This window comes from Nomascus leucogenys, chromosome 10 (assembly GCF_006542625.1).
Source record: "Nomascus leucogenys isolate Asia chromosome 10, Asia_NLE_v1, whole genome shotgun sequence".
Classification (NCBI taxonomy): domain Eukaryota; kingdom Metazoa; phylum Chordata; class Mammalia; order Primates; family Hylobatidae; genus Nomascus; species Nomascus leucogenys.
Genome location: NC_044390.1, coordinates 99,975,916 through 99,994,849, shown reverse-complemented (window position 1 = coordinate 99,994,849; position 18,934 = coordinate 99,975,916). Strand labels below are relative to the sequence as shown.

The window sequence follows — 18,934 nt, the reverse complement described above, 5'->3', positions numbered from 1 at the left end:
ACTGGGGAACCCACAGTGTGTGTCACTGAACGCCCTGGAGGGGTGGCCTCTCGGGGAGAGAGACTGGGTGGCCTGTGAAGTCAGCCGTTGTGGTCCTGTGGGAGTGATGGGGGCACATGGGGTGAGTGAGAGTGGAGTTGATGGGGTTCGGTGGTTGTGTGTTCTGGAGGTCTGTGAAGCAGGCCTGTTGGATTCAGTGATCTGGGGACGTCTTGGGATATGGACCTGGAGAATTCTCAGGTGATCACTGTGAGTAACTGGGGGACTTAGGACGCTGGAGGTTGGCATGGGCTTGGAGCTGCGGAGTTCGGTGGTTCGTGTCTGGGGTGTGCGTGTGATGGAGGCCCTCTCTGGGACTTGGTAATCCGGGGGCCTGGGAGGGCCGTGTTGGTGGGTCTGGAAGCAGATCTGAATGCGAATGGGTCGTGGGTTGGCTCAGGCAAGCCTCTCGTGTGTGACAGGTCTGTTTGCCGTTTGACCCTCTCCTTGTAGCTTGTGACTGCTGATCAGTGACCACTCTTTTTACGTGATTATTTCCTTTTTTAAAAGTTCTCAGTGACCCCATTGGCTTTAAGGTCTTCCCCTTGTAGAATTTCCCCCTTGCTGTTTGTACCTCCTGGGCCTCTAGCATCCCTCACAATGACCTCTGGCTCCCCCCGCCCAAGACCTTTGCATCTGAGGTGCCTGGAGTGGTGTGGTTGGCCTGGCCTTCCGTGGCGGGCTCCTCCTGCTTCAGGTTCAGCTAAAAGCCACCTCCTCCCACAAGCCTCTCTGACGTCTGGGAGAATGTCTTCTGCCCATCCATCACTCGGTCACAGTTAAAATTTCTTTTTTTTTTTTTTTTTGAGACGGAGTCACCCATGCTTGAGTGCAGTGGCATGATCTCAGCTCACTGCAACCTCCATCTCCTGGGTTCCAGCGATTCTTCTGCCTCAGCGCCCCCAGTAGCTGGGATTGCAGATGCCCGCCACCATGCCTGGCTAATTTTTTGTATTTTTAGTAAAGACCGGGGTTTCACCATGTTGGCCAGGCTGGTCTCGAACTCCTGACCTCAAGCGATCCGCCTACCGCCTCGGCCTCCCAAAGTGCTGGGATTACAGGCATGAGCCACCGCGCCCGGCCCACAGTTAAAATTTCTTCTGAGTGCTCACAGTCAGAAATCATTTATTTACTTGGCTGTTTCCCTAGAGGGCAGAGACGCCGTACATCCTGTTGAGTGGTCTTTCCCGTGTGCTCATAACAGTGCCTGGTGTGTAACAGGAATTCGGCAAATGCTGCTTTCTTAGTGGGTAGATGAGACTGTGTGTGTGTGATGCATGCATGACTGTGTGTGATGTGTGTGAACGTGTGTGTATGTGATGTACATGTGTGAAAACGTGAGGTGTGTGTGGGAATGTGTATTGTGTGATGTACGTATGTTTGTGTGTGATGTATGAGTGTGTATGAGTGTGAGTATATGTGTGTGATGTATGCGTGTATGTGTGGTGTATGTGTATGAGTGTGTGATGTATGTGTGATGTATGTGTGTATTAATGTGTGTACTTGTCTATATGTGATGTGTTGTACATGTGTATGTCATGTACGTATCGTGTGTGCATGTGTGATGTATGTGTATATCAGTGAGTGTGCATGTCTGTATGTTATGTAGGATGTACGTGTGCATCAGTGTATCTGTGTACGTGTCTGTGATATGAAAGTGTGTATCTGTGTGTGTGCATGTTTCTGTGTGTACATGTCTGTGTGTATGATATATGTGTGCATCAGTGTATCAGTGTGTGTACATGTATGAGTGTGTGATGTACATGTACATCAGTGTGTGTGTACATGTCTGTGTGTATGTATGCATCTGTGTGTGCGTGTCTGAGTGTATATGTGTGAGGTACGTATCTGTGTACATGTCTGTGTGTGATATACGTATCTGTGTACGTATGTGTATGTGTGATGTACATGTGTATGTGTGTACTGTCTGTGATGTACGTATCAGTGTGTGTGCATGTCTGTGTACGTGTCTGTGTGTGTACATGTGTATCTGTGTGTATGTGTGATGTACGTGTGTCAGTGTACGTGTCTGAGTGTATGTGTGATGTACATATCAGTGTGTCTCTGTGTGTGTTCATGTCTGTGTGTACGTGTCTCTGTATACGTTACATGTGTATCAGTGCGTGTGTGCGTCTGCGTCTGAGTGTATGTGTGATGTACTTGTGTATCAGTGTGTCTGTACATGACTGTATGCGTGATGTATGTATCAGTGCATGTACGTGTCTGTGTATGATGTATCTGTGTGTACATGTCTGTGATGTACGTGTGTTATCAGTATGTCTGTACATGCCTGTGTGATGTACGTGTGTATCAGTGTCTCTGTGTGTGCATGTCTTTGTGTGTACTGTCTGTGTGTGTACCTGTGTGTCTGTGTTTGTCTGTTAGTGTATGTGCGATGTACTCAGGGTGTCTGTGTGTGCCTGTCTGTGTGTGTGTGTGTATGTGTACATCAGTGTGTGTGCACGCATCTGTGTGATGTACATGTGTATTAGTGTCTGAGTGCATGTGCGTCTGTGTGTGCATGTCCGTGTGCACATATCTGTGTGTGCGTGTCTGTGTGTGTCTGTGTGTGCGTGTCTGTGTGTGCGTGTCTGTACATGTGCATGCGTGTGCGTCTGTGAGTGTGTGTGCGTGTCTGTGTGGGCGTGTACTTGTATGTCAGTGTGTGTGGGTGAGAGGTTCGGTGTGAACGTGAGAGCAGAGGGATTAAATACTCAGGATTCTGAAGGGGGAGGCCAGGGTGGCTGCTTTTGGACTCAGGACGACAAGACATTCCCTTTGCTGGAGACGCAGCTGGAGGAGGTCCCCTCTGCATTCACTCAAAAAGGGTCCAAACTAATTCGAAGCTTCCAGGAGGGCAGGGGGACCTTGATCTCAGGGACCCCAGGTTTGGATGCCAGTAACTATGGGGTCTCTTTGTAGTCAGGGCTCCTCTCTGGGCCTCCTAGACGGTGGAGCCGCCCGACCTCTGTGCCACGAGCCTGAAGGAGCTCCCGGGCGTCTCAGGAGGAGCTGCGTCTTTGGATGCCAATCTCTGGGCTCTTCCAGGATGTTTTTTCTCGAGAAATCTGCCTCAAGCCACAAACCCTTCACACTGTGGACTAGAAAGAGTCCTCTTAGAGCCTCTGGCCTTTATCTCTACTTCAACTGCGAATGGGCGAAGCCTGCGCCATGCCTCTCCTTTCCCGCCGTTTCTAGGAATTCCTCCCACCTCAGTGTCCTTGCTCTGCTGTTCTCCACGGTTTGGGTCAGAATCCAGAGTTCAGCCAATGCTTCCAGAAAGACTGTGGTTGTTAACTGTCCCTGTTGACACTGGGACCTGTCTCCCCTCATGACCTGAGTCTTACCTTGATTCTCTTAATGATGGAGAGGGAGACATTAAGAACTCAGGAGCCGATGCCAGGCGCGAGCTACACTGGTCTCCGCCTCCTGCTCCCTGCAGATACTGTTGGGGACCAGCCTCAACACCACCCGTAGGGTACCCAAAGTCCGGTGGCGACGAAGGAATGAGAAGAGACAGGTTAAGAGTTCATAAAGAGTGAAGGCCAGGGGGCCAATTGCAAAACGGAGGCTACAAAAGGCCCAGAATTCTGGTCTCCACTCTATTTATTGAGTACAATCACTTAGATCCAAGAAGCAGACGTTCAGGGCGAAACGGTGAAAGGGAGGCAATGCGTCATACGTGTAATCTATAGCAGTGGCGGTTTAAATGAATCTCCTTTGTGCTCAAACAGCATATTTTTAACTTATCGGAGAGTAGCTAGTGGGAGCGGGCTTAACTAGCAGCCTGCACGTCTGGCTCCCAATGCTTCGAAGGAGTGTCTTTCTCCTTGAACACATTGTTTATGGGTAACTGAGCAACTCTCACTCAGAGCATGGGAACATCATAGTGGTAAGAAGGCTTTCCTCCTCAGAGGCCTCTTGTGGCTTTCCACAGCTTCTTGTCCCATATTTTTATGGGTACTTAATACAGGCACCCCGTAAGCCTTTCCCCCAACAGATACCAGGCAGGCGTGAGCTACACTGGTCCCCGCCTCCTGTGCTCTGCAGGTGTGGATGCTGCTGGCCGTGCACCGTGGGGTTCCTGAGCGTGGGGTCACCTGGGAACTACCCTTGTCTAATTCTCCAACCCTCAGCCTCTGGGGTACGTGGCAGACTGCGCAGAGGAGTGGCATCTGGGTCTACTCTTTCTTTCAGTTGCCCTGGGGCAAAACCTGGCCATTTGCTAATATCCAGTCCTAACTTTCCTCCCTCATTTGAGGCAGGGGAGCGGAGACTTCAGTCATTGCTTACTCTATTTCTGTGAGACAGTGAAGACAGACAAAGACGAGAAAAGGGCTCCTGCTGTAGGTCTTCTCACTCAGTTTACCTCACTTTCTGGAAAGGTGCCGCTGGCCTTGTGCCACTTGTTATCTTCCTGGCTAGCCGGTTAGCCCCTTGCCTGTGGGGCCCTTGCCGTGTGCTTGGGAGTCACCTGCTTCAGCCCTGGGAGCTTCAGAGCTGCTTGGCAACCATTCCTGGGCCACGTGGCCTCGCTCCGCGGGTGTAGACGGCAAGTGCTGGACAAATGTGCTTGGCAGGATTGTTACGTAAGGTAGAATTTCTGTCCCTCGTCTCCAAGTTTACAGGAAGCTTTTTTTGGACATTTCTTTTCAGACTCATTCTGATGAAGGAAAGAGCATCCCTGTGCAGCTGCGTGTCCTTCAATTCTTTGGCTCTGATTCCATGTCTGGCTTAATCTAAGTGGCCTGGTCCATGGGCAGTGAAGAAATTTAAAGTGTAAGCATTCATGTGCACCAGGATGTGGTACTTTTTGAGTTCATTATGCTTATTTTAAATCTTGGTCAGTCTTTTCCATCTTCTGCCTAAGATGATATCTTTTGTGCAGTTTGTGGTCTTTGAAAAAGTTTTAAAAGTGTTTAAAACTAGAACAGATACCGCCTGCACTTTTCTTCAGAAATCAGCAGTAACAGCCCAGGCTGTCGGTTTCCAAGGGATACCTGAGGCAGACCCCAGTCCCTGCGGAACTGAGGAATCATGGAGGGGTTAAGGGCTCCAAAAGTTTGGAGGCGGAGGTTGCAGTGAGCCGAGATCACGCCATTGCACTCCAGCCCAGGCAACAAGAGCAAAACTCCGCCTCAAAAAAAAAAAACTTTTGAAAAAGTTTTAAAAATAATGGTTATACTTGGTTACCTGATTATTTGGCCTGATTATTTGGGGAAATCTAAAATCTGCGAACCCAGAAGACCTCTCCACAAAAGTGGAAAATAAAGAAAAACAATTTTATTATTGAATAAAAATCAAATGAGGCAAGACACAATGGCTCACACCTGTAGCCCCAGCACTTTGGGAGGCCAAGGCCAGTGTATCACTTGAGCCCAGGAGTTCAAGGCCAACCTGGGCAATAAAGCAAAACCCTGTCTCTACAAAAAATACAAAAATTAGCTGAGGATGGTGGCACACACCTATAGTCCCAGCTACTCAGGAGGCTGTGGTGGGAGAATTCACCTGAGCCCAGGAAGGTTGAGGCTGCGGTGAGCCAAGGTCATGCCACTGCACTCCAGCCTGGGTGACAGAGCAAGACCCTGTCTCAAAGAAAAAAATGTGGCCGGGCGTGGTGGCTCACGCCTGTAATCCCAGCACTTTGGGAGGCCGAGGTGGGCGGATCACCTGAGGTCAGGAGTTTGAGACCAGCCTGGCCAATATGGCGAAACCCCGACTCTACTAAAAATACAAAAAAATTAGCCGGGCGTGATGGTAGGCACCTGTAATCCCAGCTACTTGGGAGTCTGAGGCAGGAGAATCGCTTGAACGTTTGAACCCAGGAGGCGGAGGTTGCAGTGAGCCGAGATCATGCCATTGCACTCCAGCCTGGGCTACAAGAGTGAAACTCCGCCTCAAAAAAAAAAAAAAAAAAGGGGGTGAATCTCTTTCTCTATTTTGCATGAGGGAAAATTAGGGTTTTTTTTCCTCCTTTTAATCTGTATTTGCCCTTCCAGGCCTGTGAGCACACGTTCCCCTCGGGGTGTCAGCTGCTCCCCCACACAGTCTGGAGATGCATGTGAGGGAAGGACTGAAGGCCAGGCTTTAGTCTCTGAAGCTTCTGATGAGTTGAAGCAGAGGGGCGTTCAGGGGCCCAGGACCGAGGGTAGACCTGGGAATTGTGCCCCCTGTTCCGGCTGTGAGCTGCCCCCACTCCGGGCAGCTTGTGAGTTGCCACTCCCGCAACTCCCAGCCCTGGGATGCTGGAGGCAGGAGGTCAGAAAATACCCAAAGAACAGCTGCAGCCTTTACCCCTCCATGATTCCTCAGTTCCGCAGGGACTGGGGTCTGCCTCAGGTACCCCTTGGAAACTGGCAGCTGGCTGTTACTGCTGATTTCTGAAGGAAAGTGCAGGCGGTATCTGTTCCGGTGTGAACTGGGGAAAAGGCAACATAAGACATTCCCTGCCTTGTGTCTTGCTGCCCCCTCTGGCTCCCATCTGCTGTAGGCTGCAGCCAGGCCCTGCTCAGCCTCAAACCCACGCCTCAGCGTCACCCCAGCCTGCGTCTGCCCAGGGGTGTCTGTTTTTCTTTTTTTACTCTTGTATTAGTTCGTCTGATCTATGTTTTCCTTTTGTTTCTGGGCTGACGTGGGAGTAGGGAGCCCGAACCCCAGGCTGATTCACCATCTCCGTCTAAAGTCCATTTTCTGTTTACCACCCTGCCTAGAAATAAGTTGCATTTTACTCTGTAGCACTTAACACAAGTAATTTGATTTAGGTGCCTCCAGGAAATATTGCTGCAGAATGAATAAGCCCTCATGGCATTTCCAGAGCTTCGTGATGTCTGCACTGAGCAGTTTGGGGTAGTGGTGCTCCTCTGGAGGTGTCTGCTTGAACCAGCCAGGTGAGTGGTTTCCATCTGGCATTTATGGGTGGAGCCAGGAGTTCAGTTCCGTGTGTGCTGCAGACCTGGCCTAGATGCAGGTCAGACCCGATGGAGACATGCTAGCAGCTCACATTCCACCCTGCTTCCCACCCGCGAGCCCTGATGTGAGCCTACCCAACATCTAGTTTGAGGCTTTAAATAATCTGAGCTCCCAGCAAGAGAACACCAAGATTTAGGTTCCCAAATTAATTAGATCATCTAAAATAAAATGTCCACTGCATCCACAGGCAATAGCCCTCTGGAACAAGACAATTCATGTGAGATAAGAAAGAAGAGCCCGTAAGACCAAGGATGCATTCTCAGTTTACAGACCACTGACCGGAGGCCACTCCAGGGGGTCAGGACTAAGAGAAGTCACAAAACAGCAGATTTCCCAAGAGCAGTGGAAAATGATCCAGTCACAGGTGGGTTATCGGTTTATCCTCTGTTTCGTGGATGTTATGAGGCTTACAGAAATCTCTGCAACACACAGAAGCGTCTAAATACATTTAAATAAGAGAAAATATAAACTTGGGAAAGAAGATGTCAAAAGAAGCACAAAGTAGATTATAGAATCATACAAAAAGTCTCAGCTGGGCATGGTGGCTCAAGGTGTAATCCCAGCCCTTTGGGAGGCCGAGGAGGGCAGATCACTTGAGGCCAGGAGTTTGAGACCAGCCTGGCCAATATGGCAAAACCCTGTCTCTACTGAAAATACAAAAATTAGCCTCCCAGCTACTCGGGAGGCTGAGGCATGAGAATCACTTGAACCCAGGAGATGGAGGTTGCAGTGAGCTGAGATGGCATCAGTGCACTCCAACCGGGGTGACAGAGTGAGAAAAAGAATCATACAAAAGTCTTAAAGTTGGAAGAGATCAATAAGAAATGGGATCCTTCCCTGTTACAGAGTTGAACTGCAAGCTTTTCTGTTATTTCCAGAAGCCATAACAGAAAGGGAAGTAGAAATACTTAACGTGGTTTCCTCTTGTCAAAAGGAAAAAGCAGACAGATTACTCTGGAGAAGCAAATACTTCCAATAATTACACATAAAGAAAATGTTTTGATAATTATTCATATAGATGACATAGTGGTAAGATCCTAAATAGCAGCCTTGTAATAAAGAAACAGGTTTCCTAGGACTATTTCATGGAGCTCCTCAATGTCAGCTAAGGGCATGAATCTAAAGAATTCAGAACAGTTTCTTCGAGGACTGAGATGGGGTCTTGGTTGCACATCCTACCTAGATTCCAGTTTTAGGAAAGAAACTTAAATCATCTGGCAGAATTGATCATTACAAAACCTTCAGATGGTCCCCATAAGTATGCTTTCCACTGGAATGTTGATGTGTTTTGGATGGAAATGCCGCTCCTGTTGGCAAAGGCTTGGCATGCAGGGATCTGCGTTCAGCTCTGTTTCCATACTTTGTTGACTCAAGAAACAGACTGTGGTGTCCCCTCACCTTTCAGAGGAATTCTTACCACCTAGCTGGCCTCTCCCCTCTCACCCTTTCCCTACCTTCTTTCCTTTCTTCCTGATATTTTCTTTTTTTGATGTTCAGTCCTACACCAGGAGTGGCACCACTGCACTCCAGCCTGGGCGACGGAGCAAGACGCCGTCTCAAAAGAAAAAAAGTAAAGGAATAAAGGATGGCTACTCCATAGGCAGAGCAGGGCATTCCCGAAAGCAGGAGGAGGAAGGCGCCCACCCTAGGTACAAGGCTTGTTTACATGCAGGACAACAACAACAACAGCCACAGGGAGATGTGCTCAGCTACAAGGGTTTGTGATAAAGGACTGATTTTCTTAATTACTACATTTTATAAGAATCAATGTTACTATCTTTAAAGCAAAATTAGAAATGCTTTTGTTCTCAAGACATGGGACATCAGGACATCCCTGGGCATGGGTCTGTTTAGTAAACATTATTAATCTGTCCCTTAACCGTAAACATCTAGAGGCCAGGAATACCTCACCTCCTGGCAATGCTGCCCACCAAGCTCCAGCCTCACTTTCCCTCACCCTCACTCAAGACGGAGTCGCTTTGGTTCTAATGCCTCTGACAAAGAGCCAGTTGCATCAGTGCAGATGTGGGGATTGTCTCTTTGCCCTCAGCCGAGGGAGCCCTGAACAAAAAGCTCCAGCAGTTTTTTTGGACCCTGGGGTAGGGAGGGAGGGGCTGGGAGTAGAAAAGTACCAGGTACTGAGTCAAAGTGGGGAAAAGTGTCTTCAGGGTTCTCCCCCACCCCGACGAGGAGGTCTTGCATTAGCACCTGAGAAAGGCCTCAGGAGACTGGAGTGCAGGTGCCTGGGTAAGAAGGGCAAACGTGTGAGATCACGACCCCTGACTGCGGCTCCCCTCAGACACCAGAGTGCGCTGGCCATGCACCAAGTCTGTTGGGAGGGCAGTTTTCCCCTGAGGCCTGCCGAGTAAAGCCGGGTAATTGCCTGTGCTTACACCTGAACATGCACTACCGGTTTTTAACCAGGGGCTAAGCTCCTTGACTCCACTCCTTGATTTTTTTAGGACCTACATGTCAAACAGGCTACCTCATCATGGACCCCAATAGGTCAGACTTTGAGGGGCCGCAACAATAACCAGGTAAATTGTCTGAGGCAACAGCAGACCACGGCTGTGACGCCACTCCAAGCAGGACGGTCGGGCCTGGAGGACTGAACATGGCCTCGGCAGTCACCTCGGCAGTTGCCATGCGAGGAAAGACGCCTCACAGCCCACTGAAGAGACAGAAGAATCTGTGTGTATCTTCTTTACCTGGCCTGAGGCATCAATTCAGGCACAGCAGAACTCTGGCCAGAAAGTTGAAAGTGACCTGAATGTCTTCCAGGCTGAGATGCGTCCTGAGTGCAATCCCAGAGGGCACACGTGGTCCCCTAGAAACAAAGAATTCACAAGGTCAGGCGCCCCAGCCGGGCACGCACGCCTCAGGTTGTGAGGTTAACAAGGATCCAAGGTGGCTTCCCATGGTTGGGCCTCTGTCCAGTCTGGATCATTGGGTTTAGGCCTTGACTTCAGAGGGCCTGCCTGGGACTGAGTTCCAAACCATTTTGTTTATTCATGATATCAGTTTGTTAGTCCCACCTTATCAGAGTGTGGACAGTCTCTGGAGGAGTTCTGCACAGAGCCCAGGAGCCGAGGCAGTCCTCTGCCTCTCCTCCTCAGCACCCTGAGGAAGCCGAGGTGTGGGCTCAGCAGCCAGTCCAAGTCCACAGCAGCCACAGTCCATGGAAAGGCAGCAAGAGGAGCTCTCGTGTTTGTTTTTTTAGGAGGAGGAGAAAGCTTTTAGGAGCAGGTCTGAAAAATAAAGATCATTATTATTTTTTCCCTTTCCCTGAGCCTCCCCAGATGCCAGTTTTGTTTTGTTTTTCTGTTATCTATGTGTCCCATGTAGTAATCAAAACTTAAGAACAAAATATCCCCCGTTTTCATTCATACGTGCTATCTGGAAAGGTTGTATACAGGAGGGACAAAATATTTTTATATAACTTAACCAAAAAGATATATCACATTTAAGAATTGTTGAGCACAAAACCCTGAACTTTTAAAAGGTTTAAAAATAGGTTTACATAATCTCCCGTCTATTTGAGTCTTCAGAAAGGGGATGAAAGGGCCTGGCACCGTGCCCCGTGGAGTCTGAGGTGTCTGTAACTGGAGAAAAAGAGTGCGTGATGGAGGGCAGCCCGGAGAAGAAGGACGTGTGATGGGGGGCAGCCCGGAGAGGAAGGGTTCAAGATGGAGGGCAGCCCGGAGAGGAAGGACGCGTGATGGGGGGCAGCCCGGAGAGGAAGGACGCGTGATGGGGGGCAGCCCGGAGAGGAAGGACGCGTGATGGGGGGCAGCCTGGAGAAGAAGGACGCGTGATGGGGGGCAGCCCGGAGAGGAAGGATGTGTGATGGGGGCAGCCTGGAGAAGAAGGACGCGCGATGGGGGGCAGCCCGGAGAGGAAGGACGCGTGATGGGGGGCAGCCCGGAGAGGAAGGACGCGTGATGGGGGGCAGCCTGGAGAAGAAGGACGCGTGATGGGGGGCAGCCCGGAGAAGAAGGGTTCAAGATGGAGGGCAGCCCAGAGAAGAAGGACGCGTGATGGGGGGCAGCCCGGAGAAGAAGGACGCGTGATGGGGGGCAGCCCGGAGAGGAAGGACGCGTGATGGGGGGCAGCCCAGAGAGGAAGGATGTGTGATGGAGGGCAGCCCGGAGAAGAAGGACGCGTGATGGGGGGCAGCCCGGAGAGGAAGGACGCGTGATGGGGGGCAGCCCGGAGAAGAAGGACGCGTGATGGGGGGCAGCCCGGAGAGGAAGGATGTGTGATGGGGGCAGCCCGGAGAAGAAGGACGCGTGATGGGGGGCAGCCCGGAGAGGAAGGATGTGTGATGGAGGGCAGCCCGGAGAAGAAGGACGCGTGATGGAGGGCAGCCCGGAGAGGAAGGATGTGTGATGGAGGGCAGCCTGGAGAGGAAGGACGCGTGATGGAGGGCAGCCCGGAGAGGAAGGGCGCGTGATGGAGGGCAGCCTGGAGAAGAAGGGTTCAAGATGGAGGGCAGCCTGGAGAGGAAGGACGCGTGATGGAGGGCAGCCCGGAGAGGAAGGATGTGTGATGGAGGGCAGCCTGGAGAGGAAGGACGCGTGATGGAGGGCAGCCCGGAGAGGAAGGGCGCGTGATGGAGGGCAGCCTGGAGGTACCCGTGGGAAGTGCCCCGTGGAGAACGGCTGCGTGAGGCCTGAGGCCACTTGCCTGAGCTGCGTAGTCCAGGCTGCGGTTATCTTGTCCCCTCCCAGCAGCCACCGAAGCTGTCCGTCACAACACTCAGTTACCCTGTTGCTCGTGGGGGATACGGTTCCTCAGACGCCCCATGATTGGGCCTATTGATGTGTAGCTTGGGTTGGGGCTGTTCTCAGATGCAGTGCGCTCAGGAAACCTGAACGGGAAGCAGATCTGGTCATGTCGGGCCTGGATAGTGTGGCCCAAATCAGTGGAATGTGTGGGGTTGGCTGGGCCAAACCACAATGAAACAGCGAAACATTGATCTACCTGCCGAGAATGTCATGGCCCATTGACCTGGGAATCTGCCCTTGAGCGGTGTTAGCCCTGACCAGAGTCTGGAAAGCAGGACAGCTGTTTCCCGTGGTTCACCATCTTCTGAGAGCAGAAGCAGCACACGCGGAGGCTCGGTCTAGGCCATGTCTGCATGTCTGTGGGACGTTTCTCATGGCTGCATGAGGCAGTCAGTCACATATCTGCTTGCTCTGGAGTGGAAGACATCTTAGTCTGCATTTAGCAAGCGCAGTTGGGTGGTTGTGTTTCCTGGGTCAGCACTGGAGTCTTTTTGGTGAGCACCCATATGGGTAACAAAATGCTTCTTAGGAGCAGAACTGATTTTTATCTAAATGTCTTGTCCTCAGGAACAGAAAACCAAATGTTCTCTGTTCTTATTTATAAGTGGGAGCAAAACATTGGGTACACGTGGACACGAAGATAAGACCAGTAGACACGGGGGACCTCAAACGTGGGGAGGGAGGGAAGAGGGAAGCCTGTCGGGTTCTGTGCTCACCACCTGGGTGACGGGATCAGTTGTACCCCAAACCTCGGCATTATGCAGTAAACCCACAGAACAAACCTGCACATGAACTCATGACTCTAAAATAAAGGAAAAGTTGAAATTTTTTTTTTTAAAAAAGTCTTGTCTCCACCGGGAACCTTGTTTTACGTGCCAGTCTGAGGCTTGCCGGTGGCCTGATCCAGTGGCCAGGGAACTAGCGATAGCCTGAGTCGGGTGAATTCAGTCTTCCTATGCTGCTCTGTAATGGCCCTAACTGCAGCAGTTCCCATCAGGGACTGGGGGCAAAGGCTAGCAGGGGTGTACGTAGATGGGACATCAGTATCAACAATACATTCAGGACTGGGGACCACATCATAGTCCTGTAGCATCCACAGTACGTTGGCTGTACACCACGTCTGTTGTGGGGAGGGCAGTTTTCCTCCATGAGGCCCACAAGGTAAAGCCTTGGTGATGGTTTATGTTTGGGCCTGAAATTTCGCACAGAGCTTTTTAACCAGGAGCCAGCTTCCTCAGAGGAGTTTTAAAACATGTCCAAGTTCATGTAATCAACATCACAGTCAGGACAGAACAGTTCCATCACCCCACAGGAACTCTGTGCGGCCTCTTCGTGGCCATGCATCCCTTATCCCTGGCCACCACTATCTGTTTTCTGTCACTACAGCTTTGCCTTTTCCAGAATGTCCTATAAATGGAATCATGTCGGCTGGGCACGGTGGCTCACACCTGTAATCCCAGCACTTTGGGAGGCCGAGGTGGGCAAATCACCTGAGGTCGGGAGTTTGAGACCAGCCTGATCAACATGGAGAAACCCCATCACTACTAAAAAATACAAAAATTAGCAGGGTGTGGTGGCGTGCGCCTGTAATCCCAGCTACTTGGGAGGCTGAGGCAGGAGAATCGCTAGAACCCGGGAGGCAGAGGTTGCAGTGAGCCGAGATCATGCCACTTCACTCCAGCCTGGGCAACAGAGTGAGATTCTGTCTCAAAAAAATAAAAAATAAAAATAAAAAAATAAATGGGATCGGCCAGGCGCGGTGGCTCATGCCTGTGATCCCAGCACTTTGGGAGGCCGAGGCAGGTGGATCACAAGGTCAGAAGATCGAGACCATCCTGGCTAACACAGTGAAACCCCGTCTCTACTAAAAATACAAAAAATTAGCCAGGCGTGGTAGCAGGCACCTGTAGTCCCAGCTACTCGGGAGGCTGAGGCAGGAGAATGGCATGAACCTGGGAGGCGGGGCTTGCCGTGAGCCGAGATCGCGCCACCGCACTCCAGCCTGGGCGACAGAGCAAGACTTTGTCTCAAAAAAATAAAAATAAATAAATGAATGGGATCACATATGTGACCTTTTGACAGTGGCTTTTCTCACTTAGCATACCTTTGAGATTCATTCATATCTTATCCATAGTTTGTTCCTTTTTCTTGGCATGTGGTTCCCTTGAATACTATCCCATGTATGGATGGGCCACAGTCTCTATCCATTCACTCATTGAAGGACATCTTAGTTGCTTCCACTTTTTAGCTGTTTTGAATAAAGCATTCATCTGCATATAGGTTTGAATATAAATTTTCAGGTGAATGTAAGTTTTCAGTTCACTACTTGAGTAAACACCTAGGAGTGGAATTGCTGGGTTATGTGGTAAGTCTGTGTTCAACTTTGTAAGAAACTGCCAAAACGTTTTCAAAAGCTGCTGTACATTTTACATTCCCACCACAATGAATGAGAGTTGCTGTTGCTCTGAATCCTCACTGATATTTGTCAGGTGTGTGTGTGTATGTGTGTTTAGTTTTAGCCTTCTAATAAGTACATAGCAGTTTTTCATTATAGTTTTAATTTGCATTCACCTTTTGACAGGTATATTGAACATCTTTTAATATATTTACTTTACATCCATACATTTTCTTTCTTTTTTTTTTTTTTTTTTTTTTGAGACAGAGTTTCATTCTTGTCTCCCAGGCTGGAGTGCAATGGCACGATCTCAGCTCACTGCAACCTCTGCCTCCTGGGTTCAAGCAATTCTCCTCCCTTAGCCTCCCCAGTAGGTAGGATTACAGGTATGTGTCACCATTCCTGGCTAATTTTTGTATTTTTAGTAGAAATGGGGTTTCACCATGTTGGCCAGGCTGGTCTTGAACTCCTGACCTCAAGTGATCTGCCCGCCTCAGCCTTCCAAAATGCTGGGATTACAGGCATGAGCCACTGCGCCCAGCCACCTTCCATATATTTTCTTTGGTGAAATGTCAAGATATCTTGTTAATTTTTAAAATGTGGTTATTTTCTTAGTAAGAGTTCTTTATATCCTGGATATGAGTGCTTTAGCAAGTATGTAATTTGCAAATAATTTTCTCTTAGTCTGTGCCATGCCTGCTCTTTCTCTCAACATTGTCTTTCACAGAGCAAAAGTTCTTAATTTTGAAAAAGTCCAATTTATCAAGTTTTTTTCTTAAATTGATCGGGCTTTTGGTGTTGTATCTAACTCATTGCCAAACCTAAAGTCACACAGGTTTTCTTTGGTTTTCTTCTAAAAGTGTTATAGTTTTTTATGTTTAGGTCTGTGATCCATTTTGAGTTAGTTTTGATATAAGGTGTGAGGTATGTGTTGAGATCCCTTCTTTTGCTTATGAGTATAAAACTGTTGAGACATTATTTGTCACAAAGACTGTAGAATTGCTTTTTGTACTTTTGTGAAACAATTGAGTATATTTGTAGGGGCTTATTTTTGAGTTCTGTGTTCTGTTCCATTAACTTGTGTTTTTATCCTTTCACAAATGCCATCCTGCCTTAATTACTGGGGTTGTATAGGAAGTCCTGAAATCAAGTAATGTGAGTCCTTTTATGTTTAAACTATTTTGAACATAAATGTGCCTCTTTCATAGGCAGCATATAGCTGGGTTTGCTTTATATTTTCCATTTCTGAGCTTTTGCTTCATTATGAATTTCTTCTGGTCTGTCTTCCAATTCACTTATTCTCTCTTCATCTTTTTCTAATCTACTCTTAAGCCCTTTCATTGACTTCTTAACTTTACTTATGCATTTTATCTCTAGGAGTTATATTTCATTTTTTTCCAAATCTACTTATTCATTTGTATAGTCTTTTGATTATTTTTCATACTTTCATTAACCTCTTATATTTCTTTGAATATATTAAATATATTTATTTTATATTCTGTGCTGACAGTTCAAATATCCTAAGTCTTTTATACCTCTCCTGTCTTTATTTTTTTTTTTTTTTTTGAGACGGAGTCTCACTGTGTCGCCCAGGCTGGAGTGCAGTGGCGCCATCTTGGCTCACTGCAAGCTCCATCTCCTGGGTTCACGCCATTCTCCTGCCTCAGCCTCTGGAGTACCTGGGATTACAGGCACCCACCACCACGCCCGGCTAATTTTTTTTTTTTTTTTTGAGACTGAGTCTCGCTCTGTCACCCAGGCTGGAGCCCAGTGTCACGATCTCTGCTCATTGCAACCTCCGTCTCCCAGGTTCATGCCATTCTCCTGCCTCAGCCTCCCGAGTAGCTGGGACTACAGTCGCCCGCCAACACGCCCAGCTAATTTTTTTGCATTTTTAGTAGAGAGGGGTTTCACCGTGTTAGCCAGGATGGCCTTGATCTCCTGACCTCGTGATCCTCCTGCCTCGGCCTCCCAAAGTGCTGGGATTACAGGTGTACACCTGGTTAATTTTTGTACTTTTAGTAGAGGTAGGTTTCACCATGTTGGCCGGGCTGGTCTGAAACCCTTGACCAGGTGATCTGCCCACCTCGGCCTCCCAAAGTGCTGGGGTTACAAGCATGAGCCACTGCGCCTGGACAATTTTTTTTTTATGTGTGCATTCTGATTTCTCTTTTACTCTGTACTCATTTTTCTTGAATCTTTACTTGTGAGAATTATTTGGATCTCTTTCTCTAAATAGAATTGGCATTTGATTCTGCCGGATGCCTGAACGCATGTCCCCCTCAAAGACACTTTAGAACTCTCTGTGCTTAAGGTTTTTGCACAACACATCTATACTGGAGTTCAGCCCACACACCCATATAAATCTAGCTTGTTATAATTCTCAGGGACAATTTTTGACCTCTTTGTGTAACACTAACATTTGAGGCAAGAAATTGATTTTCTTTGTTTTTTTTTTCATTGACCCACACACAGAGTACTCCCTGTGTTCCAGGTTTATGAGGGAAAATAACCTATTAGTCCCCTATGCTTGGGCTTATTCTAAGCTTTCCTCCTTTTTCCTGTGTCCCTTGTAGCTGTTGGGACTGGAATGCTCAAATTTACCTGAGTCCAACTGAAGGCTGGCCTCTGCTTACCTGTCTAGCTTTCCACTTTCTCTTTTAAAGAGGCCAGGACCGGCCGGGCGCGGTGGCTCACGCTTGTAATCCCAGCACTTTGGGAGGCCGAGGCGGGCGGATCACGAGGTCAGGAGATCGAAACCACGGTGAAACCCCGTCTCTACTAAAAATACAAAAAAATTAGCTGGGCGTGGTGGCAGGCGCCTGTAGTCCCAGCTACTCGGAGAGGCTGAGGCAGGAGAATGGTGTGAACCCGGGAGGCGGAGCTTGCAGTGAGCCGAGATCGCGCCACTGCACTCCAGCCTGGGCGACAGAGCGAGACTCCGTCTCAAAAAAAAAAAAAAAAAGAGGCCAGGACCATTCCCACTGCTCCCACTCCCTCTCTTACATTCCTGAACTTTCATCCCTCAGAAAACACACTTTGTTTCCATGCCTTTGCTCATGCTGCTGCCTTGAGAGTGTGCTTTTCCTCATCCCCCTCTGTAACCAGGACTTTCTAAAGACCCTTTATAAGCCTTACTGTCTTTACAGCACCTAACCCAGTGTTGTTAAATCCAGTGTTTTTATCCCTGTTTTGTCTCTATATTCTGTAAATTCTAGTTTCATAGCCCTGTAACCTTATTCACTCTGGCCTGAAAGGTACTTGAGAATGTGATTTTTTTTCTACTCATTTTTAAATTTCTACTACCTGTTATGATTCCTGGAATCTTTTTTTTTTTTTAGATGGAATCTTGTTCTGTGACCAGGCTGGAGTGCAGCAGCACAATCTCAGCTCACTGCAACCTCTACCTTCTGGGTTCAAGCTATTCTCCTGTCTCAGCCTCTTGAGTAGCTGGGATTACAGGCACACACCACCACACTTGGCTAATTTTTGTATTTTTAGTAGAGACGGGGTTTTACAGTGTTGGCCAGGCTTGTCTCCAACTCCTGACCTCAGCTGATCCACCCGCCTCGGCCTCCCAAAGTGCTGAGGTTTCAGATGTGATCCACCGCACCCAGACGATTCCTGGAATCTTAATTGCTCAATATGTGTGTTTTGGAAGATACCTAAAGTAGCTGGCCAGTTGTTCTTACTTGGGAGCAGAACCACTCCCAGAGGAAAGAGAGTGTTTTTGTTGTTGTTGTTTATTTATTTATTTATTTGAGAAAGAGTCTTGTTCTGTTGCCTAGGCTGCATGCAGGTGCACGATCTTGGCTCACTGCAACCTCCACCTCCCGGGTTCAAGTGATTCTCCTACCTCAGCCTCCCTAGTAGCTGGGATTGCAGGTGCCCGCCACCACCCCCAGCTAGTGTGTGTGTGTGTGTGTGTGTGTGTGTGTGTGTGTTTAGTAGAGGTGGGGTTTCGCCATGTTGGCCAGGCTTGTCTCCAACTCCTGACCTCAGGTGATCCGCCCACCTCAGCCTCCCAAAGTGCTGGGATTACAGGTGTAAGCCACCGTGCCCAGCCAGTGACAGAGATATTACTGTCATTAGCAGACAGAGGCCAGGCGTGCTGAAGGGCTCAACTGCATGGGACAGTATTCCTTACCTAAGAATGGTTCTCAAATACTAGTGGCACCTTCTTTGAGAACCACTGTATTGTTTAAAGACAACCTATTCTGGTTTCTTGTTCAGTGGATAGGTACGTGGATGAATGAATTCACAATGATAAATATTTTTAAAACATTCCTTCCTCAAGGCATAATGCAAGATTATTATATTTATTCTATTATATTGGTTATTCATTATTGTGTCACAAATTACCCCAAACCTCAGGGGCTGAAAACAGCAAACATTGATCTCAGTTTCTGGGTTTCGGAATCTGCCAGGTCTTGCCCATTTGGTTCTGGTTGAGGGTCTCACATGATGCAGTGATGAAGGTGTTGAGAAGGGCTGCAGCGAGGAAGGAGCTGGCTCCTCCAGGCTCACTCAGTGGCTGTTGGGAAGCCTCAGTTCCATGGCACATGAGCTTCCACATGGCGGCCTTATAACACAGCAGCCAGACTCCTCCAGAGATTGAGAGAGTGCCCCAGATAGAAGTTGCACTTCTTTCTAACCTAGTCTTGGAAGTGGCATCTCATCATGTTCCCCTATTCTGTTCAGGACATTGAGTCAGTGAGTCCGGCCCACAGTCAAGAGGGGAGGA

The 18,934-nt window shown here is 48.7% G+C and overlaps 1 protein-coding gene across 6 annotated transcripts in view; it reads left to right on the top strand.

Annotated features, from left to right (window-relative positions):
- ZNF605 (zinc finger protein 605) overlaps positions 1–18,934 on the top strand; it is a 34,383-nt gene that overhangs the window by 3,409 nt on the left and 12,040 nt on the right. For 3 of the 6 annotated variants that reach the window (XM_030821755.1, XM_030821754.1, XM_030821756.1), the window contains exons 2-3: positions 6,801–6,926; positions 7,196–7,372. In XM_030821755.1, the coding sequence (XP_030677615.1) occupies positions 7,358–7,372 (15 nt within the window). In that variant the 5' untranslated portion in view covers positions 6,801–6,926; positions 7,196–7,357. Of the gene's footprint in view, positions 1–5,965; positions 6,927–7,195; positions 7,584–9,470; positions 10,724–10,970; positions 11,258–18,934 lie in introns of those variants that run through there. The other 3 variants (XR_004032104.1, XR_004032105.1, XM_030821757.1) reach the window with 3 other exon arrangements.